A 1,167-nucleotide genomic window follows, 5' to 3' on the forward strand; every position below is an offset into this window, starting at 1 on the left:
GTAGAAGAGACATGGAGAAGAGGGGACACATGTTGATGTAGAAGAGACGTGAAGAAGAGGGGACACATGTTGATGTAGAAGAGACATGGAGAAGAGGGGACACATGTTGATGTAGAAGAGACGTGAAGAAGAGGGGACACATGTTGATGCAGAAGAGACATGAAGAAGAGGGGACACATGTTGATGTAGAAGAGACATGAAGAAGAGGGGACACATGTTGATGCAGAAGAGACATGAAGGAGAGGGGACACATGTTGATGAGACATGAAGAAGTGGATTTTGCATAATAGGGGACCTCTAACGATGTCTTTCTGCCGTCAGACCCGATGCACGGCCCTCGGCGTCTGGAGGTCGGGGACGTTCAGTCCAAACAGGTGACGGTGCGCTGGGAGCCGTTCGGATACAACGTGACGCGCTGCTACAGCTACAACCTGACGGTGCAGTACCACTACCGCCCTGCAGGGGGTGCCAGCAGGTAAACATCGGTCCTCGTTAGTGTTTATAGTATTTATACAATTTCAGTTCCAGCATTTGGTCTTCTCTTAAAGCCTATTACCTCCCAAAAGTGATTTTATTATGTGTTTGATATATCATCCCAAACAAGGAGAATGAAAGTGTAGATACAGTCAAAGAAAACCCGATGTATTTCAGTTTTAGTCAAAGAAAATCTGAACTATTTACATTTTAGACCTTCAAATCTTTGGTTCACAGGGAGCCGGTGAAGGAGGAGGTTGTTTACGACGCGCTGAGTGGCGTGCCGCAGCACATCCTGCGTAACCTTCCACCGTTCACCAACGTCAGCCTGAAACTAGTCCTCAGTAACCCAGAGGGCCGCAAGGAGAGCGAGGAGCTGCTGGTGCTGACGGACGAGGACGGTACGACAACCAAAATACACTTTGTAATGTCTTCTTTCAGGATAGTAGACGAACATTTATTTTCACTAACGTTTAAATCTGCGAATTAGTATTAAGTGGCTCTAAATAGTTGTGATTGGTCAACCAGCTTAGAGATGTCCCGCCCCCTTAGTCTATCACGTACAATGTGTTGGAGCGCTAGCCAATAGGAGCACGATGTTCCGGAACTTCCGAAATATAGCGTGTGCAGACCGTTTACATGCATTAACACCCATAGAACTACAGGAGAGGCGAAAAGCAGAATGGAGCCCCT

The 1,167-nt window shown here is 47.1% G+C and overlaps 1 protein-coding gene across 1 annotated transcript in view; it reads left to right on the plus strand.

The window, feature by feature from the left end:
- Window positions 1-324: 324 nt before the first annotated feature.
- Window positions 325-1,167, plus strand: part of LOC117441608 (receptor-type tyrosine-protein phosphatase mu-like) — a gene marked incomplete at its 3' end in the record, with an annotated part of 16,694 nt that continues 15,851 nt past the window's right edge. The window contains exons 1-2 of the mRNA XM_034077674.1: window positions 325-475; window positions 712-875. Coding sequence (XP_033933565.1) covers window positions 327-475; window positions 712-875 — 313 coding nt within the window. The remainder of the gene's footprint in view (window positions 476-711; window positions 876-1,167) is intronic.

Source organism: Pseudochaenichthys georgianus, unplaced genomic scaffold (genome assembly GCF_902827115.2).
Source record: "Pseudochaenichthys georgianus unplaced genomic scaffold, fPseGeo1.2 scaffold_1829_arrow_ctg1, whole genome shotgun sequence".
NCBI classification, from domain to species: domain Eukaryota; kingdom Metazoa; phylum Chordata; class Actinopteri; order Perciformes; family Channichthyidae; genus Pseudochaenichthys; species Pseudochaenichthys georgianus.